Source organism: Haliotis asinina, chromosome 14 (genome assembly GCF_037392515.1).
Source record: "Haliotis asinina isolate JCU_RB_2024 chromosome 14, JCU_Hal_asi_v2, whole genome shotgun sequence".
Lineage (NCBI taxonomy): Eukaryota > Metazoa > Mollusca > Gastropoda > Lepetellida > Haliotidae > Haliotis > Haliotis asinina.
The window spans coordinates 53,841,550-53,865,302 of NC_090293.1; the positions used below are offsets into that span (position 1 = coordinate 53,841,550).

The 23,753-nt window shown below is 40.6% G+C and overlaps 2 protein-coding genes across 2 annotated transcripts; both read left to right on the top strand.

The window, feature by feature from the left end:
- The first annotated feature begins 2,275 nt into the window (after positions 1 to 2,275).
- LOC137260898 (gustatory receptor for sugar taste 64a-like) lies at positions 2,276 to 4,655 on the top strand. The gene is made up of 5 exons (XM_067798437.1): positions 2,276 to 2,348; positions 2,730 to 3,202; positions 3,304 to 3,372; positions 3,799 to 3,888; positions 4,557 to 4,655. Exons 1-5 carry the CDS (start codon positions 2,276 to 2,278, stop codon positions 4,653 to 4,655), a joined length of 804 nt encoding a protein of 267 aa, XP_067654538.1.
- Positions 4,656 to 10,015: 5,360 nt separating this feature from the next.
- On the top strand, positions 10,016 to 12,739 carry LOC137261509 (gustatory receptor for bitter taste 93a-like). The gene is made up of 4 exons (XM_067799263.1): positions 10,016 to 10,450; positions 10,787 to 10,855; positions 11,640 to 11,729; positions 12,641 to 12,739. Exons 1-4 carry the CDS (start codon positions 10,016 to 10,018, stop codon positions 12,737 to 12,739), a joined length of 693 nt encoding a protein of 230 aa, XP_067655364.1.
- Positions 12,740 to 23,753: the final 11,014 nt, after the last annotated feature.

Consider the following 23,753-nt stretch of genomic DNA (forward strand, 5'->3'; position numbering starts at 1 on the left):
CATGAAGACTTTTTATGTCAAATTCTGGCGAAATCTACCCAGAATAGAACACAAACGTGCTTCCTGAACGTAGTAAACAAACACAAGTTTGCTGAAGATGTCAAAAGTTTTCAAACATCCCAGTAGTACGTCAACTGATGCTGCCCGGGACACACTGACACGTATATACAATTTTCGGGGTTTGTATTGGACTGACAGCAGGTGAAATGATCAGATTTTACTGACTGTCAGTCAGTAAAATCCAAGAGCAGCGATTGAAAAGCAGTAAAGACAATGATGGTAAAATACACCTCCCAGCAACAGTAACCCAGCTTAGGGCCACGCCTGGAGAGAGTATGATCATAACACAAAGTACCGATCTTCTCAATATTTGTAACTTATGATGCAATGTGAGATTAGAGGACAGCGGCTTTGTATCCGTTTCCAGATCATTCAATCATCATGGGAATCATGACACGTTGAAAGTGTGTGGAAGTCTAAATATAGCTTACCACTGCCACTTTAACAGTCTAACAGTAGGACGTAAAACAATAGAAACACTATGTACCCCACTGTCAACTCATTCGGTACTTCGTGGTAGTGCTTCTTTATCTCGAATAACATTGATTTCATGCATGATGTACGCAAATTACCGAAGTTTTGCGAAGGCAAAACGAAGGCAGGGGATAAATCTATATCGGTTTTTCTTGTGTCGCCTGCAAATTCTGGCGATGGTTACGAAACGATTTGCAGCATATTCCAATAAATACATTTTAACAAAATGTTCAAATGTAGTCGATGTGAATATTACGTAGGGGAATTACACAGCGGCGACTTTATTAAGACAACACCTAGAGGAAAACACCAGCAAGATCAAGATTAGAAGCGTTTGATTCACACAGGTTGGCTGAAGTGTACTGTTCGATACGCATGCTTCAAACAGTTCAAAATCAACACTGAGGTGTTCGGTAAGATAAATACGTTGTTCACTGGTCCCTTGGGACCCATTGGTTGATGTAACTCCGATGCTTGTTTATGTTCCCTGAGCCAGAAGAGGTACATCAATTCATGCCTCCTCGTGACCAGTGAACATCTTATATCTACAGCATATTGTGGCGGTTCATGGATAACTGAAACATATATTTGGAACTTACGATATCACATCTCGACCCGTCGTTCTGCGCAAAACATACATTTCAATGTCTTTCATCTTGGAGTTGAATATGAATCTATTATTAATCTAAAGGAGTGAGTGAGTTTAGTTTTACGTCGCTCTCAGCAATATTCCAGCTATATGGTGGCTGTCTGTAAATAATCGAGTCTGGACCAGACAGTCCAGGGATCGACAACATGATCATCGATCTACACAACTGGTACACTTGAACCCAGTGAATGAGCCTACTCACCTAATTCCGTTAGTTACCTCTCACGACAAGCATGGGGTGCTGAAGATCAATTCTAACCCGGATCTTAAATCTGGAGAAATGAGGTCAGTATAATGTTTCCACGAATGAGATGTGTTATGACTGGTGTATATTAAAATGGCATGACACTGCAAGGACAGACGTCAGGGAGACCTGCTATAAGGTGACAACAACGTAACACTTACATCATAAACCTATGTTGTGTTGGAGCACTATCGCAGTTGACGAAAACGTGGCTAATATTGGCCATTGGCAAATATTGCATTTGTATTGTTGGTTTCATGAATTAACAAAGTTGTACATTTACAATACATTGAATGTTTGTATACTTTTCCTCTCTTGCGTTAGGGATGTTTGTTTCATCTTCCGATTAGAAACATGCTAAAACAAAGATTTCCATTCACTAAGATCAGTTCAGCCGAGTACAGCTAGCTCTCTGTGCTCACCTCCCATCAGTCTTCTCTTGAGCGTCAAGTAAATAGCACATAGTAACCGTAGTTCCTTATGTTCAAGTGTAACCAACATTTCAGTCTCTGTCCCTTTCGCTCACAGTTTGCTGTTCTAGACCAGCACACATATTTTCATGTTACAAACTCTACCAACAAAACATTTTAACAGCGAATTATACCTTATTGATTAATCTTGCATTTTATGAAGTGTCCATTACAGGTTTTGTTTAACTTTGAACGAGCCATGCAATGTCAAACTGGTGCTCTCATATTGTGCTCTATCACGCTGGATCGTCCCACATGTGAAGACTCAGTGTTCTGTGTTGGGTGGTGTGTCGACAGTATTATTCCAAATACTGGAAACAGAACCATCAGATGGTCTGACTTGTACACAGTATACATTTAATATCCAGTCTGTCAAAAATGTTCATGGTTTCCCCAGCAGCTACCGATGGTTCATACAGTGACACAGATGATGTAGAGGACACATTGACATGTATCCAGAAACTGATAGCATTGTCCGGGTTATCATGGGACTACCAGCAGTCAAAATCAGCCAAATGGTGCAACGTTTCGGTGGTAGCTTCAAGGATATATTCAAGTTTGGTTTGCATACTTCTTACTCTGACTTTTGTCCAGATGATTCAAGACTATACGAATGCGGAATCATTCTCGGAAACAAGTAGTACCATATCAAATACAATCGGAACTTGCCTGTGTCTAACCTATTGGGTTGTCAGTACCAACATTCATAGCAAGGTTCGTATATTCCACGAACGTCTTCGAGGAACACGACTGAAGTTTAAGAGTTCTGTTTCAGTCAGTAGACTGAGACAGAGGGTGAAGAGGGCATGTGTATATCTTGTGGTGTTTGCAGCATGTTCCTGTGTTGCCACTGGTGTAATTCTGAGCACAATGGGTGACACATCCAGCGATTGGTTTTGGCCTTCACTAGTATTATCGTCGGTAACTGGTGGCGTTGCCTCCCTGCTAAACCATTCGTTATTGCTTTTGTTCTTGTCCATCTCCCTCATCCTTACTTATGAGTATGACAGTTGCACGCTGAGACTGTCAAGAGCTTCTGAAGGAACCATCAAGGAAGAGGATATTGAGGACATTCGAGGTTACCATGCATCCTTAACAGACCTGGTGGAACACGTGTGTTCCCTCATGTCCAAACACGTGGCTGCAGGTTACGTCAGTTCCTTCCTTATTGTGTGCTTCTGCCTGTACAGCCTCATCAACGACGAGAAATCCATTGCAGGCATGAGTGCTGCTGCATCTGCTGTGTATATCTCTACACTCGATCTCATCGCTTTCACTTATATAGGTGTCAGACTACACGAAGCGGTAAGTGTTTAAAGTTTGAAATCTTGTTTTCAGACGATTGCAGAAATGAAGTCGATGAGTCTTATATCACTGGTGTCTATTACAAGAATGTTTGATTACAGGCACACCGGCCTCTGAATGTTCTCCTGGACATGAATTTGGAAAATATGTCTGATAGAGGTATTGGACTGGTAAGACTTCCTATCAAATTCACAGACACTGTATCTAGAAAATACGTTGTACTGTTATATTAAAAAAACATTGATTAAGTAAGTAAACTATTATATACGTTGTTATATGTACGTATGATAAATTTCTGTCTATGCTCGTTGTATTTCCTGTGTTCCAATTGGCTGAATACGTATATGTCCGTCATGATTAAAGCTGGATACCACATACACTATGCCTACTCGTGCTTCGGCAACGCACTCTGACCGTTGTATTTCTGATTAACTTCAACATTCCATACTGTATATTAGGAGCTAGAATCTCTTCTCGTGGTTGTAACTGACATTCATTCACACATACAATGAAGTTTTAGGCATCTAAAACATGTCATGTATGCATTGCGTTGTGTCTCTTTCATGCTTTATTACGATCTGTACACCCAGCTCCAGGTCACACTGTTTGCCAACAAATTGTCTCAACGTCAGATTGGAATCAGTGCTTTAGGCCTTATGACCATCACGAAGGACACTATCCTAACGGTATGTTGAATACATATAGGTCACTTACATAAACTTTTCCTGACTTAAGATAAAATTCTAATACCAACTACAACCAAACTAACTCAGGTCAGTTGTCGAGCCATTATTTCTAAACGAAGACGGTCCGTGTAAGAACTGGTCTTCGACAAGCGATGCCTCTCCTGAGAAGCAAAATGCTGGATCGACGGATCAGGCTCAAATGGTTGATACATACCGTTACGTGTTGATGAAACACATTCACTTCAAATTTCCATCATGGTATCACAGTAGCGGTGCACATTCACAGTACAATACAAAAGCAATGGTTATTGCCATGAAGACGGTGATAGTAATATTCACATCACTGTAGCATTGAGTGCATGGGGTAAGAATAATTTCGTCTAAATTACTAGTATTCTTGTAACTTCATATGCTCCATTGTGTGCCTAAGAAAAAATGTCTTCAGAGGGTTCTAATACCTCGTTTAAAATACAACGCATTGCCCTCTTGACCGCTGTCTATTTATAGACTTTATAGATATTACAGATAATTTTAACACAATAAACAATATTACTACATAACAATGACATCCCAGTTGGGAGCTGGAGATTCATAATTGAAGTCCCTGGGTTGTTCTTGAGGCTTTAAACAAACAGTAAATCGATATCTTTCTTTCTTTATTGACACAGATCATCGGTACCCTCCTTACCTACGTTTTCATCGTGATCCAGTTTAAACCGGACTCATCAGTTGGAATTCAACACAATGGAAACGCTACGACAGCATAACCTTTACTAACTTTGAACTGCTTTTATTGTCATTTTGTTTAAGGTTGTAATGTGTTGAACTTACTACCATGGAACTATGGAATACCATTTAGATAGAGTAAATCTTTTAGAGTCGACCATGAACAATGTATCACTAGGCGTTCTGACGTCTGTGTTCATTTCATCTCTACACATTTTACCTAGTGGCTATTTAGCTCCACCCTCTAATGTTTTGACATCACCTGTATGTAAACAGTGTTCTGCAACGTCTTGTATTGAGTACACAATGTATATAGACATTGGGTTTCTAGACTTTCATGTCGAAACAAGTCACCGTGTGGAAGAAAGACACAAAGCTGTTATAGAGATTAGAAATTATGGAAATGTCAGATGTTGCGTTGTTGATGTATTAACTTGCTTTGTTGTAAGAACCTTTTGGTGATCAGGACGCATGACATTTACGCAATTGGGGCGTCAGTATATGTATTTTGGCCATCAACCAGGAGGTATAACGTGTACATAACAATGACATCCCAGTTGGGAGCTGGAGATTCATAATTGAAGTCCTTGGGTTGTTCTTGAGGCTTTAAACAAACAGTAAATCGATATCTTTCTTTCTTTATTGACACAGATCATCGGTACCCTCCTTACCTACGTTTTCATCGTGATCCAGTTTAAACCGGACTCATCAGTTGGAATTCAACACAATGGAAACGCTACGACAGCATAACCTTTACTAACTTTGAACTGCTTTTATTGTCATTTTGTTTAAGGTTGTGATGTGTTGCATTTACTACCATGGAACTATGGAATACCATTTAGATAGAGTAAATCTTTTAGAGTCGATCATGAACAATGTATTACTAGGCGTTCTGACGTCTGTGTTCATTTCATCTCTACACATTTTACCTAGTGGCTATTTAGCTCCACCCTCTAATGTTTTGACATCACCTGTATGTAAACAGTGTTCTGCAACGTCTTGTATTGAGTACACAATGTATATAGACATTGGGTTTCTAGACTTTCATGTCGAAACAAGTCACCGTGTGGAAGAAAGACACAAAGCTGTTATAGAGATTAGAAATTATGGAAATGTCAGATGTTGCGTTGTTGATGTATTAACTTGCTTTGTTGTAAGAACCTTTTGGTGATCAGGACGCATGACATTTGCGCAATTGGGGCGTCAGTATATGTATTTTGGCCATCAAACAGGAGGTATAACGTGTATATATGTGTATACACTATCCACTAAAAGAAATGCATAGACGAGACATCTGTTGCTAAAATGTGTAACCATGTATAACTGGTCCACAAATAGACTTTATTGTATGATATTTTACACCACTATAGAAGAAGGTAATGTCTATACAACCAAGTGGATACTTGTAGATAACAGAGATGAGCGATGGTGACGACGTAGCACGACCCCGACGTCGGGTTTGCCGGCTCTCAGACCAATCTCTTTCAGCCTGTTCCGTACAGTCTTACCGGATATCCTCTGAAGTCCAGGCACCGTGGCTGCAGTGTTCTCACCCGTGGCAGTTGTTACGAGCGTGTATTTTCTGTATATTTGTGTTATTAATTCAGTAATAATTATTATTTGATCGCAACATTTACTGTTTTTAATACTAAATATTATGGGTCACATTTCGTTTTAATAGCTGGTCAACACTTTTGGTTTTCTTGTTTTCCAGAATTTATCTGCTCCTAGTTTTCGATGTTTACTTCCGAGAGATTTATTCTAGGGCATTCTACAGTGTTGACGATGTTCGTTTGTGCCCGAACTTTCGGGAAAGGACTGTGTATATATATGGGTCACAATATATACACACACACACACACACACACACACACACACACACACACACACACACACACACACACACACACACACACACACACACACACACATATATATATACACACGCACACACACGCACACACACGCACACACATATATATACACACTGTGTGTGTGTGTGTGTGTGTATATATATATATATATACACACACACACACACACACACACACAGTCCTTTCCCGAAAGTTCGGGCACAAACGAACATATGTATCTGGAATCTACATTATATATATAATATATATATATAAAGGATGGATGCCGTGTTGAGGGCGACTCTCACACTCACTCACACTTCTTCACAACACTTCGAACGTTTGAAATCCCGTCAACGCCTGAATCTACATTATCTGCTGTCGCACCGATCGCTGTGTTGACATTCTGCCGTAGCTGATTCTCTTTGGTGAGTTTGCTATATTGTATTTTGTGACCCATTGGCTTAGATTTTGTCTCTCTTGAACTGTACCTGAAATCTGCATTGTTATATTGACTTGTGACTTTGCATACCTTGCTCTCGTTGTGTAATAATAATATCTGAATATTTTAAACCTGTTCTGTTTTGCTGGTTTACAAGGGGATTTCTTACATTGTTGTCACGGTAAATTCTTAACGTAACACTGTGCGATCGCGCAACTTAAGAACCCAGATGTACCGATCCTTGGCTGCAATGGTAACTCGAGGTCAAAGGAGACGGTCATTTGTAATACCTGTTTGGTTGCAACGAGCTGCAAGCCATATTTTCCTCAGAGAAACAATCAGACGCCTAGCAACAGAAGAAATGGGGCATCTCCCGCATGCATTCTTTCAGTGGCGATGTTCCCGTTCGCAGCGTCAAGACATGACGTAGTGATTTGACCTTGGTACAGTCTCAAAGCGAATGTCAATTTCTGAAAGTAATCTGGATTTTTATTGCCAGACAGTCAGTGCTCTTTGCTGCACAGTTTCAACTAGAAGGTGACTTCTGCTGAGTCGTGGCAATGCCTTTCTAATCCTTGTAAGAAATCCAATCAAAATCAACGTTTTCATGTACAATCGGTTTTTTACTTGTGCAGTTGTGTAAAATCATGTAACACTTTTGTTACATATTTTGACGATTGTTTGAACACAATATGTAATTGATAGATTATAAAAAATACATATCACCTGTGCATCTCTTTTTGGGACAGTATATGCTCATCACTTTACCAATAAGCTGGCATAGGGTATTTCGGAATTACACACGTCTCAGAACGAACTTCTTCTGCCGCTTTTCCTGTTTGACAGTGTATAAGCAGTATGAAAAAAGTGATTAAAGGTTAGGACTACATTTGCATAAGCACCTGCGTTTGAAGTGATGGCGTAATGCAAGGTCCATGCAAGAAAGGTACTCACTGGTACATGATCACTGGTATGGTGATCTTCCTTCAGTTGCTGGTTGTATAGTCCTGTATTCTTTATGGTCTTATTTATACTTTTAGATTTAATTAATTGATCTAAATGTATAGCTGCAACAGTCTAGTTCCTTTAGTATTCTTTGTTTATAAGTTAGTTTTAAAATTGAATGATTATATATCTATAATATTCACCCACTCACTCACTATTTAAAGATATAAGGTAAGGCGTGTATTACACTTAAAACCGATTTCGTCATTGGACGGATCTTATGTCTGCCTCAGCCCCCAAGAACTGGGGCCACAAAAGAGTTTCATAAAAAAGGTATCTTTGCACTGTGTGCGGCTTTTTGCAGCTCTTAATGTCGTTTATGACGCGTTTGATTCAGACCAGCATCTGTTTTAATACGTTACACCATGTTATCCAAATGTGCTCATGTGTGTGTATGTTACCATGTGAAACAACTGAAGAGGACAAGGCAGGGGATTTATAAATCTCCATTGATTAGCCAAAAGCAAAGAGATGACAACACTTATATGTCTAACTGACTGAAACAGTCAGTGACGGAATGTGTGTACTACTCTATAAGTAGCACTCTTTCGCTAGAATTGGGTTAAGAATCTGATGCCATGCTATAAAAGCCTCAGACTGCTTTAAAATCCCCACTTTACTGTAAAATCCTCTGATTTAGTATATCGACTGTTTGGGCAGGGAAATATTGTGAACATGGGAAAGGTCTCTTATGGCCTTTGTATAAAGTATGGATCAGCATCCCCGTCAGATTTCAACAACACCATCAACGTGATATGTCACATTTTTTAAGAAAGGTTTTAAGATATGCCATATTGATGGGGATATGCGTGAGTACAGATGCTCTTTTGATCAGCAATCTCATTTCTGCGCAATCAACCGATCTAACTCCACAGTTGACTTAAACAGCTTTACATTTTGACATTGTCACAAATGAGCAGAAGAACACTCATACTCTCATGAATATTTTGGATTAGATGAATGAAAAGTTATAAACGCCCACGGTAACGCATGTAATACATTGCTGGCAAGTATAACCAGTTTTTATACTGACCACCAATCAGTGTTTCACACATTCTGCTGCCTCTAACAGTCGTTAAAATTAATATTGACATGCTCTATATACTTACTAATTCATCTTATGCATTCTGATTCTCTCTCTCGCTTGTATTCAAGAATGAAGTGTCTGCCTTGCGTGTTTGTCATTATACCTGCGTAGAAGTAAACTATATTGTTGTTCACTGCACACTTTTTCATTATTTCCACGTGACACGGTGATGAACAGGCTGACTGCCACTGAACTGCAGTGATTGCTATTCCAGGACGTCAGTTTAAACAGCACTTTGCATCAGAAAGTATTCTGCCTAACTGATTAATCAGTTTGTATCAAGCAACTTCCCAACTGCCCATTAAAGGTTTAGTTTAACTCCGCCCCGTGTGGTGATAAATGTCGTCTGATCCCGTTGATGGACATATCGGCTTGTTCCATCTATTTCCATTTTCAACTGTTTGCCTTAATTTACATGCGATGTTCCATGCGATGTGACGAGGTGTATAGGCATTGAGACTATATACTGAAAACACAGCCCTTACATGGTCTGACGTGTAAAGAAACACAACCAGTCTGTGAAAAATGTTTGAGGTTTCCCCAGATGCCACTGGTTCATCCTGTGAAACAGATGATGTAGAAGACACAATGACATGTATCCAGAAACTGATAGCAGTGTCTGGGTTATCATGGGACTATCAACAGTCGAAGTCAACCGAATGGCGCAATGTTTCGGTGGTCGCTTCAAGGATATATTCAAGTCTGGTTTGCATACTCCTTATTCTGAATTTGATACAGATAGTACCATACTATTCGAAAGCAGAATCATTATCGGAAACAAGTCTTACCATATCAGATACCATCACAGCTTTGCTGTGTCTAATCTACTGGGCTGTTAGTACCAACATTCACAGCAAGGTTCGTATATTCCACGAACTTCTTCGTGAAAAACGGTTTAAGTTTAACAGTTCTGTTTCAGTCAGTAGACTGAGACAGAGAGTGAAGAGGGCATGTGTATGTCTTCTGATCTTTGCATTATGTACCTGTGTTGCCACTGGTGTAGTCCTGGGCCCGATGGGTGACACATCCAGTGACTGGTACTGGCCTTCACTTGTATTGTCGTCGATAATTGGTGGCGTTACCTCTCTGCTAAACCATTCGTTATTGCTGCTGTTCTTATCCATCTCCCTCCTTCTTACGTATGAGTATGATAATTGCACGCTGAAACTGACAAAGGCCTTCGGAAGATCTGCCAACGAAGATGATATTGAGGACATTCGAGGTTACCATGCATCCTTAACAGACCTGGTGGAACACGTGTGTGCCCTCATATCCAAACACGTGGCTGCTGGGTACGTCAGCTCCTTCCTCATTGTGTACTTCTGCCTGTACAGCATCATCAACGACGAGAAATCCAGTGGAAAAATTGGCATAGCTGCAGCTGCTCTGTATATATCCATTTTGCATCTCATCGCCCTCACCTATATAGGTGTCAGACTTCATGAAGCTGTAAGTGTTTAAATTCATTTTGCTGAAATGACGTCCGCGTATGATTTGATTGGTTTTTATTATTTCAGTAGCTAAATTATCTGTTCATATTTAAGTGACGATCCCAATAACAGCATTTCTTGTTTCATGGACTCTGTGTAACTGAATGAAATAATACGATTTCACATGTAGTGTTATGAAAGGGATTAATATTTGTGTTTCGGCGTGTATCAACATTCCAACTGGTACACTGCAGAAGGTGTTGATGGACACGAAGAACGTTCAGCCGCTGAGTTACCTTGGTAAAACCAACAGTTGTATATCATGTGTGTTTATTGGGACAATGTTTGATTACAGGCACACCGACCCCTGAAACTTCTCCTGGACATGACTGGGGAAAATATGCCCGACAGAGTTATAGGACTGGTACGAAAATATCCTATCAAATTCGGAGACACTTCGACTGAATCTAGAACCAAAACAAAAAAAACAACATTTACTTGATTTTTTATTACAGCGCTGTTTTTGTTATAGCTCCCATTGATTAAGTAAATAAAATATTATTCATGTTATTTTTGTATGGACGTATGATAACTCTGTGTGTGTGTTCTTTGTATTTCCCGCGTTCCAATCGGTTGAATAGGATGAGTACCGTGTATATATACGTCATGATTGCGAAGTACAGCTGGCTTGCACATTCGCTATACCAATACATACTTTGGTAATACACCCTTTCAGAAATATTGTTTTTCTTATTAACTAATTCTTTGCAAACGGTGTATTTAAAGCAAACTAGAATCTCTGACATTCATTCACATATTAAATGAAGTTTCAGGCATCCACATGTGCAGTGCAATTAGGTTATACACGCAGTGTACACTAGTGAGTAAGTTTAGTTTTACGCAGCATTCAGCAATATTAACATTCCACCTATATGATAAATGATTAAATCTGGACCAGACAATACAGTGACCAAGATCATGAGCAATTGGGAACTGGTGACATGTGTCAACGACAAGCATAGGTTACACAGTATATAATGGGAAACCAGCGCGACAAAAGTTTGTCCAAACATCCAGCTCAGTCATCACTTCTCAGTGTTCATACTCAACATTCTGAACACACACGTTTGATGTTATTTAACATGTCATGTCTACGTTGCGTCCTGTCTCTACCTTGTTTGTCTTACTATCTTTACACCCAGCTGCAGGTCACACTGTTCGCCAACAAGTTGTCTCAACGTCAGATCGGAATCAGTGCTTTGGGACTTATGACCATCACGAAGGACACGATCCTAACGGTATGTTGAATAGATATAGGTCTGCCTATATTTGACCACAACGGAAGTTTCTAGATTTAAAAGTAATGTAGCTCTTATTAAGTTGTCAAGTCATTATTTACCAGATTTACCCTTGAAGAATTGATCTTGAGTAACCCATACTTGTCGTAAGAGGTGACTAACGGACTGGGTGATCAGGCTCCCTGACTTGTTATCACTGGATTGTCTTGTCCAGACTCGATTATTTACAGACTGCCGCCCTACTGCTAGAATATTGCTCATTGCGACGTAAAACTAAACTCACTCACTTATCAGAGAAGATCCTAGTGAAATCAGGACTCCAGCAAGCCCAACTTTTTCTAAAAAGAAACATACAGGATATCGTGGTTTAAATTCAAAGTCAGAATAATACAAAAGCTGTGATTATTGATGGTGATACTGACGCTTCGACAGTAGTCAAGTTTGCAAATTTAGCCCCGACTGAATATCTCAGATAGGAATGATTTCCTCACTGGTAGTGGTGTTTTTGATATGTTGAATGCGACGACAGCCGTAACTCCACTGACATTGTAAAACAGTTTCATATTGCTGTGATACATACCATGTAGTACCTTCAAGAGGTAAATATCTAAGTATAACACCGGTCTAAATATAGCCTACAATTTACTTATGCTTACAGCATTGCTACACGGCAAAGTATTAGCACTGCTACATAACAATATTAATGCACGTAAGATAACCATAACGTAATAAACAATATTGCCACATACCAATGGCGTTGCAGTTGCGAGATCGATACTCATGATGTCAATCACTGGACTGTTACAGATTCACTCCAAGGTGTACAAAGCCCTTTCAAAACTTGTAACATTGGTTTGTGCGACTTTAGACGTTAACGATATATTAATAAACGTGTTCCCTTTTTCACACAGATCATCGGCACCCTCCTCACCTACGTTTTCATCGTCATCCAGTTTAAACCGGACTCAACGGTTGGATTTCAGTGCAATGGAAACGCTACGACAGCATGACTTTACCAGCTCGTATTTGATTTGATGCTGTGTAAATATAGAACATCATCGCCAGAGAGTCTAGTTTCCATTACCTGCCCAAACGACCTTTACACGCCTGAAAGGGAAGACATAATGATTTATTTAGCTCCAGTACAACTATTTGAATCGATCAGGAAAATGTGTAAATAAACATTATCACGTGTATGGGTATGGACTCAGTGTGTATTACCAACCAATATTTAGTTTTATCTCGTAATGTTTTGACATGACTCATAATTGTCTCTACGTAAACATTGTTTGGATGCACAATTTATATAACCATGGCATCGCCATGCTGGGCTAAGCGTTGATAGAAAGATTACAGAGAAAAATGTTCCAGAACGTCAGCTCAAATAACACTTAAAATATATCCTCATGTCAGATATTACAACAACACAGCAACGCAATTTAGAAAATGGATCTATCACACTGTTCAATAAAGGCTGGTGCATGTGGTGATTGTCGTGGTTTTGAATCACGTTAATGACAGGATGGCTCGTCCCACTTCTTTCCAGCTACAGCCTATCATGGAAGTAATGTGCATTCGGCGTTCTGTTTTGACTGACGTATCAAACTTCCAATACTGGTGTGCGGCCTAACTTAGAAAGTGAAAGAACATGCGTTATCCAGTCTGTCGAGCATGCTTAAGGTTTCTAAAGATACCGCTACTTTGCAATGAAACCAATGATGCACAGGGCACGCTGACAAGTATCTAGAAGACCCATAACAAATTCAGCTTCATCTTAGTCTGGGATGATATGTAGCAGCATATATATACGTTGTGTTTTGTGTCTTTCATGTTTTCCTGTCTGTTCACCAACCTCACACTATTATCTCACAAGGTGTCTTAACGTCAGATCGAAGTTAGTGCTTCAGGCCTTACGACCATCACGGAGGACACTATCCTCACGGCATGTTGATTCAGATTTTCGGATAAAAAGAAACAAAAACGCAACCAAATTCTCCATTATAATCACTTCAGATCCCTGATCATTTACGACATTATCTTGTGCAGGCCGGGGCGTGCATCTGTAACACTCACGATGTAGTCCGATTTGTACAGTCTGCTATGCCTTTTAACAGAGATTTCGCATGGGTCTTGTCGTTTGTAACTATTCCCCGAGAAGACCCGGGTATGAACTGATCTTCAGCAACTTATATCTATGCTCGGTGTAAGAAGCAGCATACGGGATCGAGGGACAGAGTTGGTAATATGGTTTAAACACGTAACCGCAGACCAGCGATGAGATTGATGCTTATGATGTCAGTCACTGGACCGTCTAGTCCAGAACTAATGATGTGCAGTCTTCTTCAAAAAGTTAGAATACTGTTGCGCGCGACTATAAATTCCAACAACGCGGCGGTAGTGTAGCGGATCCAACTTGTAACTGACCAGCACCAAATGCTTTTGCTCTAATGGATGTACAGCGGAACGTCGTAATGAGTTGACTGTGTAACGTAATCGCCAGGGAATAACCAGTTTCTATTATGTGCCGCTTTCAGTCGACTCATGGATGAGTACATGATTGGAATTATTCTCTGAAACATGTACTTGTCTGTTTGTAGTTTTACGCCGCACTCATTAATATTCCACCTGTTTGAGGGTGATCTGTAATAATCGAATCTGGAGCAGACAATCCCGTGATAAACAGCATAATCATCGATCTAAGCAGTTGGGATACAATGAAATGTGTTATCATCATTGAAGACCAGTTCTAATCAGGTTATAAAAATATGTAACTAGGTTTTCTCACTTCTAGGCAGTTTAACTGTATTATCTTGTATGTGATGAGAACTAAATGTCAACTGAGCGTCTGTCCTTGACTGCCATACCTTCTTCTTCAGGTTAACTAGCTTTGGTATGTGAACCAACTTCTGCGTGTATTGTTGGCACTTTGGTGGGATATGAGTTTCAACAGGGAGTACAAACATGATTGTATATATATTCTATGTGTTAAGTGCTGCCAGTATACATGAAATAGCAACAGCTTATTATCATGGCCATCACCCATGTACTCATCAGGCGCCCCGTGTAATTAACCTGAGAGTATGACAGCCATGTACAGATCAGGTGCGTGCGTGTAATTAACCTGAGAGTATGGCAGCCATGTACAGATCAGGTGCGTGCGTGTAATTAACCTGAGAGTATGGCAGCCATGTACAAATCAGGTGCGTGCGTGTAATTAACCTGAGAGTATGGCAGCCATGTACAGATCAGGTGCCCCGTGTAATTAACCTGAGGGTATGACAGCCATGTACAGATCAGGTGCGTGTGTGTAATTAACCTGAGAGTATGGCAGCCATGTACAGATCAGGTGCGTGCGTGTAATTAACCTGAGAGTATGGCAGCCATGTACAGATCAGGTGCGTGGGTGTAATTAACCTGAGAGTATGGCAGCCATGTACAAATCAGGTGCGTGCGTGTAATTAACCTGAGAGTATGGCAGCCATGTACAGATCAGGTGCGTGCGTGTAATTAACCTGAGAGTATGGCAGCCATGTACAGATCAGGTGCGTGCGTGTAATTAACCTGGGAGTATGGCAGTCATGTACAGATCAGGTGCGTGCGTGTAATTAACCTGAGAGTATGACAGCCATGTACAGGTCAGGCGCTCCGTGTAATTAACCTGAGAGTATGGCAGCCATGTACAGATCAGGTGCCCCGTGTAATTAACCTGAGAGTATGGCAGCCATGTACAGATCAGGTGCCCCGTGTAATTAACCTGAGAGTATGGCAGCCATGTACAGATCAGGTGCGTGCGTGTAATTAACCTGGGAGTATGGCAGCCATGTACAGATCAGGTGCGTGCGTGTAATTAACCTGAGAGTATGACAGCCATGTACAGGTCAGGCGCTCCGTGTAATTAACCTGAGAGTATGGCATCCATGTACAGATCAGGTGCGTGGGTGTAATTAACCTGAGAGTATGGCAGGCATGTACAGATCAGGTGCGTGCGTGTAATTAACCTGAGAGTATGGCAGCCATGTACAGATCAGGTGTGTGCGTGTAATTAACCTGAGAGTATGGCAGCCATGTACAGATCAGGTGCGTGCGTGTAATTAACCTGAGAGTATGACAGCCATGTACAGGTCAGGCGCCCCGTGTAATTAACCTGAGAGTATGGCAGCCATGTACAGATCAGGTGCCCCGTGTAGTTATCCTGAGAGTATGGCAGTCATGTACAGATCAGGTGCGTGTGTGTAATTACCTGAGAGTATGGCAGCCATATACAGGTCAGGCGCCCCGTGTAGTTAACCTGAGAGTATGGCAGTCATGTACAGATCAGGTGCATGCGTGTAATTAACCTGAGAGTATGGCAGCCATGTACAGATCAGGTGCGTGGGTGTAATTAACCTGAGAGTATGACAGCCATGTACAGGTCAGGTGCGTGGGTGTAATTAACCTGAGAGTATGGCAGCCATGTACAGATCAGGTGCGTGCGTGTAATTAACCTGAGAGTATGGCAGCCATGTACAGATCAGGTGCGTGTGTGTAATTACCTGAGAGTATGGCAGCCATGTACAGATCAGGTGTGTGGGTGTAATTAACCTGAGAGTATGGCAGCCATGTACAGATCAGGTGCGTGCGTGTAATTAACCTGAGAGTATGGCAGCCATGTACAGATCAGGCGCCCCGTGTAATTAACCTGAGAGTATGACAGCCATGTACAGGTCAGGCGCCCCGTGTAATTAACCTGAAAGTATGGCAGGCATGTACAGATCAGGTGCGTGCGTGTAATTAACCTGAGAGTATGGCAGCCATGTACAGATCAGGTGCGTGCGTGTAATTAACCTGAGAGTATGGCAGCCATGTACAGATCAGGTGCGTGCGTGTAATTAACCTGAGAGTATGGCAGTCATGTACAGATCAGGTGCGTGCGTGTAATTAACCTGAGAGTATGACAGCCATGTACAGGTCAGGCGCCCCGTGTAATTAACCTGAGAGTATGGCAGCCATGTACAGATCAGGTGCCCCGTGTAATTATCCTGAGAGTATGGCAGCCATGTACAGATCAGGTGCGTGTGTGTAATTACCTGAGAGTATGGCAGCCATGTACAGATCAGGTGCGTGCGTGTAATTAACCTGAGAGTATGACAGCCATGTACAGGTCAGGCGCCCCGTGTAATTAACCTGAGAGTATGGCAGCCATGTACAGATCAGGTGCCCCGTGTAATTATCCTGAGAGTATGGCAGCCATGTACAGATCAGGTGCGTGTGTGTAATTACCTGAGAGTATGGCAGCCATGTACAGATCAGGTGCGTGGGTGTAATTAACCTGAGAGTATGGCAGCCATGTACAGATCAGGTGCGTGCGTGTAATTAACCTGAGAGTATGGCAGCCATGTACAGATCAGGCGCCCCGTGTAATTAACCTGAGAGTATGACAGCCATGTACAGGTCAGGCGCCCCGTGTAATTAACCTGAAAGTATGGCAGCCATGTACAGATCAGGTGCGTGCGTGTAATTAACCTGAGAGTATGGCAGCCATGTACAGATCAGGTGCGTGCGTGTAATTAACCTGAGAGTATGGCAGCCATGTACAGATCAGGTGCGTGCGTGTAATTAACCTGAGAGTATGGCAGTCATGTACAGATCAGGTGCGTGCGTGAAATTAACCTGAGAGTATGGCAGCCATGTACAGATCAGGTGCATGCGTGTAATTACCTGAGAGTATGGCAGGCATGTACAGGTCAGGTGCGTGCGTGTAATTAACCTGAGAGTATGGCCCATTGGCCTCTGGAGTCTTGTGTTGTGGATGAGGTGCTTGATACTGCAGGTTGATCATAGATATACCGTAATGTGATACAGATATACCAGGAGGTCAGTAGCATATACGTTGAAGTCTTCCTGTAAGGGGCCTTGATCCTCGGACAGCAGCTGGCAGGAGGACTGACGATCACCCCTGTGAAGCTTCCTGACCGTTTGCTGCACTATCCTACGCCACTGTTGGACCCCTGTATTTGCAGAGACGTACCCCAACCATACCAGGATGTATTGGTGGAGGCCAAGATCTCCTCAAGTTGTATGGTGGACTTGACCCGCTGACAGCGGCTGAACAGGTGGGCTGACGATTGCGTTTAAGATCCCATCGGTTGAACAGTACACGCTCACCTATTGGCGATACCTGGTACCTTACTATTTGACAGTGGTTCATATACACATGTTCGGTCTTTGGATCGCATGTCAATCACTGGATTGTCTGGACCGCCATCACACAGCCGAAGTGTGGCTGATTGAAAACCATGTTCATGATACAGTCGGAAATGCGCTAAAGGCAGAGATTTGTTATGATGTGAAAGGGTTTCATCGCTTTTACAGCCAGAGAGACGGTTTTGCACAAACGAACATGTACACAGGTCGCTACTTATTGAACTAAAATGTCTCAAAGAACCAAAGCGAAGACGTATAATACTGTGAATTTGTGTTCAACTTTTTAATTGGAAACCAGTTCATGAATCTCAACTTCTTGACTCACAAGTAGAATTAGTTCATGTGATACATAAATACTCTAAATTTTGAAGAATTGACGCTCATGTATTTTTGTTTTTCTTTAATATATAGTTCAGGTTCAATTCAAAGATACATTTCGAGAAATATTTCATCGTGCCATGCAGCTCATGCAGTACACAGCTTTAAATAGCAACACAATGTTTACCTTCACCAGATCATTTACAGTCGGCGGCTGAGAATTTTACCTAAGCTGCGAATGATTTAAATACACAACTGGGCGAGGTCGACATGAAAGAGTTGGTATTGTCCGTACTCTTTCCGAGTTTTTTTTTTTTTTTTTTATTAACACCCCCATCTCTCTCTCTCTCTCTCTCTCTCTCTCTCTCTCTCTCTCTCTCTCTCTCTCTCTCTCTCTCTCTCTCTCTCTCTCTCTCTCTCTCTCTCTCTCTCTCTCTCTCTCTCTCTCTCTCTCTCTCTCTCTCTCTCTCTCACACACACACACACACTCATATTCCTGGGGTACCTGCTCCTTAACCGAGTCCAAAAAATGATTTATACAGGTTACATATTAAAGTGGCATCCGTGAACGGTCACCTCCTCGTGGTGGTTGCTGGGTAACGCTGAGAGCCGTTCACCCCCGTTGTGGACCCTGGGGGACATTTAGTCCACCAACCTGTTTGCCGTGGGTTGCGGCCCTGTGGCGGTGGAGGAAGGGATCCTGGTGGTTGAGGGCATGGAAGCAGGACCATTGTTCCTATTGCTCATCCGGGTATCCTTGGTGCTGCTCTTAGCATTGTCCTTGTGATACTCCGTGGGGGCTGGGGAGCTCGGATGACGAATCCATACTAACTTACCATGCAATACCAAACCCGAAACAAAAGACGAAACGCCAACTCGATAATGATGACGATGAACAGCGACCCGTCAAATCCACTGATTACTGGCCTCGTTTTCTGATCCTTGAGACTCTTGATAATACTCCCTTAAAGCTGAATCCGTTTGCGATATCTAATGGTATCCACGGAATAGCAGAAGACATTAAAGATGTGAAACGCTTGCGTTCAGGATGTTCAGGATGTTCAGGATGTTACTTGAATGTAATAGAAAACAGCAAGCAACTAACCTCTTGTCCACTGAAACGTTTGTTGGAGTTCTGGTTCAGGTCTCGGCACACGGAACTCTGAACACCAGTAAAGGTATTGTACGAGACTGAGATCGCCTATTTGCAGATATGGCTGAGACTGACATTGCATCAGAAATGAAGGATCAAGGTGTGATGTACGTAAACAGATTTTTCCACTCGGAAAAACAATGTGAGTGTTCCAGCTAACACATACCTGTTTTCTTTTTCTGCACCGAATCCGCCCAAATCAATCAGGGCTGGTTACTACAGTGTTAATGCTGGTGTATACATCCCCAATCCTCTGAGATGTTTCAAATGCCAGAAGTTTGGACATGGTGTGAACACTTGCACATTGTCTGTTACATGTGCTCACTGTGCTGAGAATACTCATGTAACAGAAAAAAAATGTAGCTAAAAATGTGCCAATAATAACTAATAATATCAGTTTTGCTGAAGCCAAACAGTTGATACAATCAAGGGCCACTAGGGAAACTTATGCCTCCATCGCCAGGAAACCATCAGAAATGACCACCAAAGAAAATACTTCTCCAGTCATAACTTGATCACATGCCTGTCAAACAGACTTGACATGGATAAATACAGACACTCCTAAAAACCTTTCTTCTGAGCAATCAACGCAGACAGCAGAATCACCTCCTGTTCAGCAGAACTTCTCTCAGCAGCAATCTCCCGTTTCTCAACCTCGATCACAACCAGAGAAAAATGAGAAACAGACAGGTAAAACGAAGATCAAATCAAGAACAAATCGTGCCCGTAAAGGGTCAGACAATATCAAATTATTTAATAAGTCTGGGTCACTGGAAGATATGAATGTGTCTGATAACATCCACCCTCGGGCACATAGCTTGTCGCCCTCTAAGAAGGTGAGGGGTGGATCCCTAATCAACCCACCATAAAGATAAACTTTCTTACAAAAATATAATACAGTGGAATTGTAGATGATTAAGAACTATTTTTTATGTATTACAGTTGTTAGTCCAAGATTTTGCAAAATCAACATTCTGTTTACAGGAAACTTACCTGAAACAGACATATACTTTTAATTTACGTCAGTTTGATGCATACAATTATGTTTCCCCTCCGGGTGACATGGCCACTGGAGGATCTTCAATCCTCGTTAAACAAGATGTTATCCATAGTTCTGTAGCTCTTAAAACTAACCTCCAAGCCGTTGCAGTGAGACTTACGCTTTATGTTACTTTTACACTATACTCTTTGTCTATACCGCCTTCCTCAACACTCCAACAGTCTAATCTTGAAGGTCTCTATGACCAACTTCTAATGGGTGATCTCAATGGCCATAACCCGCTATGGGGTGGTACAACCACTAACTCAAAAGATCAAATACTGGAAGATTTAAGCTCCAATAATTTATCTCCTTATGTTTATACAATGATGATTCAAGCACTTATCTGCACCTTGCAACCTGCACCTACTCTTCTCCGGATCTGTCTCTTGCAGACTCCTCTCTTCTTAATGAATTTGATTGGTCAGTCCACAATGATCTCTGTGGAAGTGACCACTTTCGAATTATATTATCAGATCTATAGCCTGTTTTTATACTATATTGTCCATATAATGATATAAAATATAACTTTCCACGCTAGTTTTAATGCTAATAGTGATATTCTAAGCGTTTTACTGTCCTTCGTTGACAGGTTTTATAATGTACAAATGGTCCTTTTTATTGTTGAATGTTCTTGTCACGATACGGCTGAAGTATTGCCGGTGTGACGTTAAATATTAACTCACTCACTCACTACATATTATAGTTCAATCTCTGAAGCTGTTAAAATAAATGAGATGGCAGTAGCTCCTCCTTGAACAGTTATGTACGTATGTGTGTTTCAGCTCCATAGATGTCCGTGGTGTCAACGACAAGCTTATGGTATGGAAGGGATGTGACTGTTATCGTCGATTAAGGTCAAGGACGTGAAACACGTCAGTGTGAAGGCTACAGTACGATTCAATGTGACATTTCAGGGCAGTAAAGCATAAGCAGTATAAACCATGGCCGAAGGAAACACACATATCAACGTGTTTGTTTACGTTCTCCGAGCCCCTTCGTAATATTCACAGGAAGTACATTTGAATGTTTTTATCAACATTTATTTATTGTAATTTTCGTAGCCAGTGCTAAAATTTGCAAACGACAAAAGTAAATCAGTTTTAGAGCTATCTTCATTCCACCCATTTGCATTCGCAAACATCGGTAATTTCCGTGCATCATGCAAGAATGAGTGTTATTCGCGATAAAGAAGCATTACCACGAAGTACTCCATGAATTGCCATTGGCAGCAGGGTGCACTGAAATATACCTTGCATATAGGTTACACTGAAAATATACTGGTCAAAATAGTTAAGGATATATGTAAATTTTGAAATTATGAATAATGATCCAGTTATTCGCTGAAAATCTGATAAGTATCAAAGATGCCAATATCCCTAAAATATTTTGTCCTGTATAATAAAAGAGCGTTTAATCAATCAGAAAGTGACATTTGTGTGTGAGGTAAGACAAATGTATATGCACATGCACAAACTGCCCAAAAATAGACCAGGTGTTAAGTCATGTCATATCAACGTATCAGATACTTAAATAAATAAAAAAAATAAGAAATTTAAAACAAAACAAAAAAACCCCAAAACAAAACAAACAAAACAAAACAAAACAAAAACAAACAAAGAAACAAACACCCCCCCAAAAAAAAACAAAACAAAAAAACAAAAAAAAAACAAACAAAAAAACCCCAAACAAACAAAAAAACAAAAACAAAACAAAAAAACCCAGAATGCCAGTTTCCATATATTGACAGCACAGGCGTATAGTATAGTCCTGTTATCTTTATTTCATGAATGTAATTAACTCCCAAATCCCTATTAGAACCCTATATCGAAATTTTTATCCTCCTTTTTGCCGATGATGTAATTTTAGTGTCAGATACTATTGTTGGTCTACAAAACCAACTGAATATTTTGGAATGTTATACAAATGAATGGAAATTATCTGTAAATTTTGAAAAAACAAACATAGTTATCTTTAGAAGAGGGGGCCCTGTGGCCTCTAAAGAAAAATGGTTTTTGAATGGCAAACCTCTATCTGTTGTTAACCACTATACCTATCTCGGACTAGTGTTTTCTCATACCATGAACTTTAAAAAGAGTGTTACAGATTTAAAATCACGTGCTAAGAAGGCTCTGATTAACGTTATGTCAGTCTCCCAAAATATTGGAACTTTAACCCCGAAAATATATTTTAAATTGTTTGATGCACAAATTCAACCGATTATGCTCTATGGTTCTGAAATTTGGGGATTTCAACGTTATGAATGCCTGGAGAAACTGCACCTTTTAGCATGCAAAAGATTTTTAAATGTAGCGCAAGCAACACCATCTTGTATGGTTTATGGAGAATGCGGTAGATATCCGATCTATATAAATTCTCAAATCAGATGTCTAAAATATTGGTTAAAGATTCTTGGAATGCATGAACAAAGAATCCCAAAACTAGCTTATAATATGCTTGTATTTTTAGACGCTAGGGGTAAGACAACATGGGCTTCCTATATTAGAAATCTCTTGTTTTCTCATGGTTTTGGATTTGTTTGGCTAAATCAAACAGTTGGTAATATCAGTCTATTTCTTAAACAATTTCGAGATCAATCTGTAAATATGTATTATCAAGAATGGCATTTCTGTCTAGACAACAGTTCGAGATATCAGTTGTATAGATCTTTTAAGAGCTTAATCCAACCAGAATTATATCTGTCTGTATTGAGATCTAGAAATATCAGACGTATATTTGTTAATTTTCGATTGGGCCTATTAGACTTATCAGTCAATAAGGGCAGACGACTTTCAATAGAGAGACATTTAAGGTTATGTCCATTATGTAACTCGGCCATAGAAGACGAAATCCACTTCGCTTTTGTGTGTCCACATTACACTGATTTAAGAAAAAAATATATCCCAAATAACTACCTGTTGAAATATCCATCAACTGCATTTACTTCCATTCTGTCCTCCAAAAATGAAAATGTAATACGTAATCTTGCCCTCTATGTGAAACATGCTGTTAACCTTAGAAGCAATATTTTATCTGCACTGTAAGTTCTTCCGTGAAATGTCTGTAACATGTGCTAACAATGTACTTGTATTACCTGTATATGGGCCGGAGGCCTTAAGTACAATAAATATCTTTGTTGTTGTTGTTGTTGTTGAACAACTGTGACGAATGTATGTATCTGTCACTGATTAACGGTACTTCTGTGTATTAACACGAATAATTCTTGTATTGGTGACACTATGGAAAACAATATTCATCTTGTCTCGACGTGTTCTTGGGTAAGATATTCTCTGGAGTTAAATTAACATGGAACATTATCAACAGATTCAAG

Excerpts from the sequence above, each read along its gene's own strand:
- LOC137260898 (XM_067798437.1), top strand. The coding sequence starts at position 2,276 with ATGTTCATGGTTTCCCCAGCAGCTACCGATGGTTCATACAGTGACACA. Across the intron at positions 2,349-2,729 it reads TGTAGAGGACACATTGACAT|CATGTTCCTGTGTTGCCACT; the intron begins GTATCCAGAAAC and ends TGGTGTTTGCAG. Across the intron at positions 3,203-3,303 it reads GTGTCAGACTACACGAAGCG|GCACACCGGCCTCTGAATGT; the intron begins GTAAGTGTTTAA and ends GTTTGATTACAG.
- LOC137261509 (XM_067799263.1), top strand. The coding sequence starts at position 10,016 with ATGGGTGACACATCCAGTGACTGGTACTGGCCTTCACTTGTATTGTCG. Across the intron at positions 10,451-10,786 it reads GTGTCAGACTTCATGAAGCT|GCACACCGACCCCTGAAACT; the intron begins GTAAGTGTTTAA and ends GTTTGATTACAG. Across the intron at positions 10,856-11,639 it reads CCGACAGAGTTATAGGACTG|GTCACACTGTTCGCCAACAA; the intron begins GTACGAAAATAT and ends ACCCAGCTGCAG.